This window comes from Condylura cristata, unplaced genomic scaffold (assembly GCF_000260355.1).
Source record: "Condylura cristata isolate star-nosed mole 26May11 unplaced genomic scaffold, ConCri1.0 scaffold00002, whole genome shotgun sequence".
NCBI lineage: Eukaryota > Metazoa > Chordata > Mammalia > Eulipotyphla > Talpidae > Condylura > Condylura cristata.
This window is the reverse complement of record NW_004567103.1, coordinates 40350516-40351812: the sequence shown is the minus strand read 5'-3', so window position 1 is coordinate 40351812 and position 1297 is coordinate 40350516. Positions and strand designations below refer to the sequence as shown.

Below are 1297 nucleotides of genomic sequence, written 5' to 3'. Positions count from 1 at the left end.
GCTTCAGGCACTTAAAAGATATTAGTACAATTACATTTAGGAATTATGAGACACCAGGACACAAAATCTTTTCAAGAGCATGTGAGTTATATCTCCTTAAGTCTAAGACAGGTGACAAGTACCTGCTGCAGGTGGGACTTCCGGCTTTGCAGGAGGCACCACTGGTGCTTTCTTTTCAGAGACAATTTCTTGAGGAACTTCAGGCACTTAAAAGATATTAGTTGTTTCACATTTAGGTTAGTGAGATCAATAGACTTAAAATATTTCTAAAAGCAAAAGAGGTATTTCTTCTGTAGAAAAATACCTGAAACTGGAGGGGCTGCTGGTTTTTGGGGTGGTGCCTTGGGAATTTTCTTTTCTGAGACAGCTTCCTGGGGAGCTTCAGGTACTTGAAAGATATTAGTGGTTTTATACTTACAGAAAAACCATGGCAAGAGCTATTTGTAATTATAAAAGAAGAGAGTTCTCTGCAGAATGAAGTCAAGGTTAGCATGTACCTGTGACAGGTGTGGTTTCTGGTTTTTTGGGTGGTGCCTTGGAAATTATCTTTTCTGGGACAACTTCTTGTTCAGCTTCAGTCACTTGAAAGATATTAGTAGTATTAGAATTTAAAACATTGGAAGGAGTATATTATAGTGATTTTGAAGCAGATGACTTTTTTTCTTCATAATGTAGCAGTAGGAATAAATACCTTTCGCTGGTGGAACTTCTGGCTTTTTAGGCAAAACCACAGGCACTTTCTTTTCAGCTACTGCTTCTTTAGGAGCTTCAGGAACATAAGATATTAGTACCTTTTTGTTAGAACTTATTGAATGGGAATATCAATAGCACATTTACCCAACCAAATACAACTTGTGAGACTGCAGACAGCCATGCACACTTTTCCAGCCCCTGAAACAGGTGAGCAACAGCATGGGAGGATAAATACCTTTCACAGGTGGAGCTTCTGGCTTTTTAGGAGGAGACACAGGAACTTTCTTCTCAGCGATGGCTTCTTTGGGTGGCATCTCGGGCACTTCAAAAATATTGGTAATTTGTGTTTAGAAAAGGTGAAAGTAATTGATGAGTACTATCATGAATCATACATCAAGATATTTTAGATAACTAAAGGTTTTCTTTAGCATTATATCTCCTTGATGTGGTGGGATATATATCTTTCTAAATGAGCCATTAATTTTCACCATGGCATGTTTAGTTTTGACATTACCTGCAGGGGGAGGACTTTCCGGTTTGGGGGGAATTGCTTCTGGCACCTTCTTTTCTGGGACAGCTGCCTTTGGCACCTCAGGCACTTTAA

General features: G+C 39.1%; 1 protein-coding gene across 1 annotated transcript in view; it reads right to left on the bottom strand.

Annotated features, from left to right (window-relative positions):
- The window catches only part of TTN (titin), a 274545-nt gene that overhangs the window by 128333 nt on the left and 144915 nt on the right, over nucleotides 1-1297 (bottom strand). The window contains exons 154-156 of the mRNA XM_012726861.1: nucleotides 1208-1291; nucleotides 929-1015; nucleotides 123-206 (exon numbers count right to left, since the gene is read on the bottom strand). Of these exons, the coding sequence (XP_012582315.1) occupies nucleotides 123-206; nucleotides 929-1015; nucleotides 1208-1291 (255 nt within the window). The remainder of the gene's footprint in view (nucleotides 1-122; nucleotides 207-928; nucleotides 1016-1207; nucleotides 1292-1297) is intronic.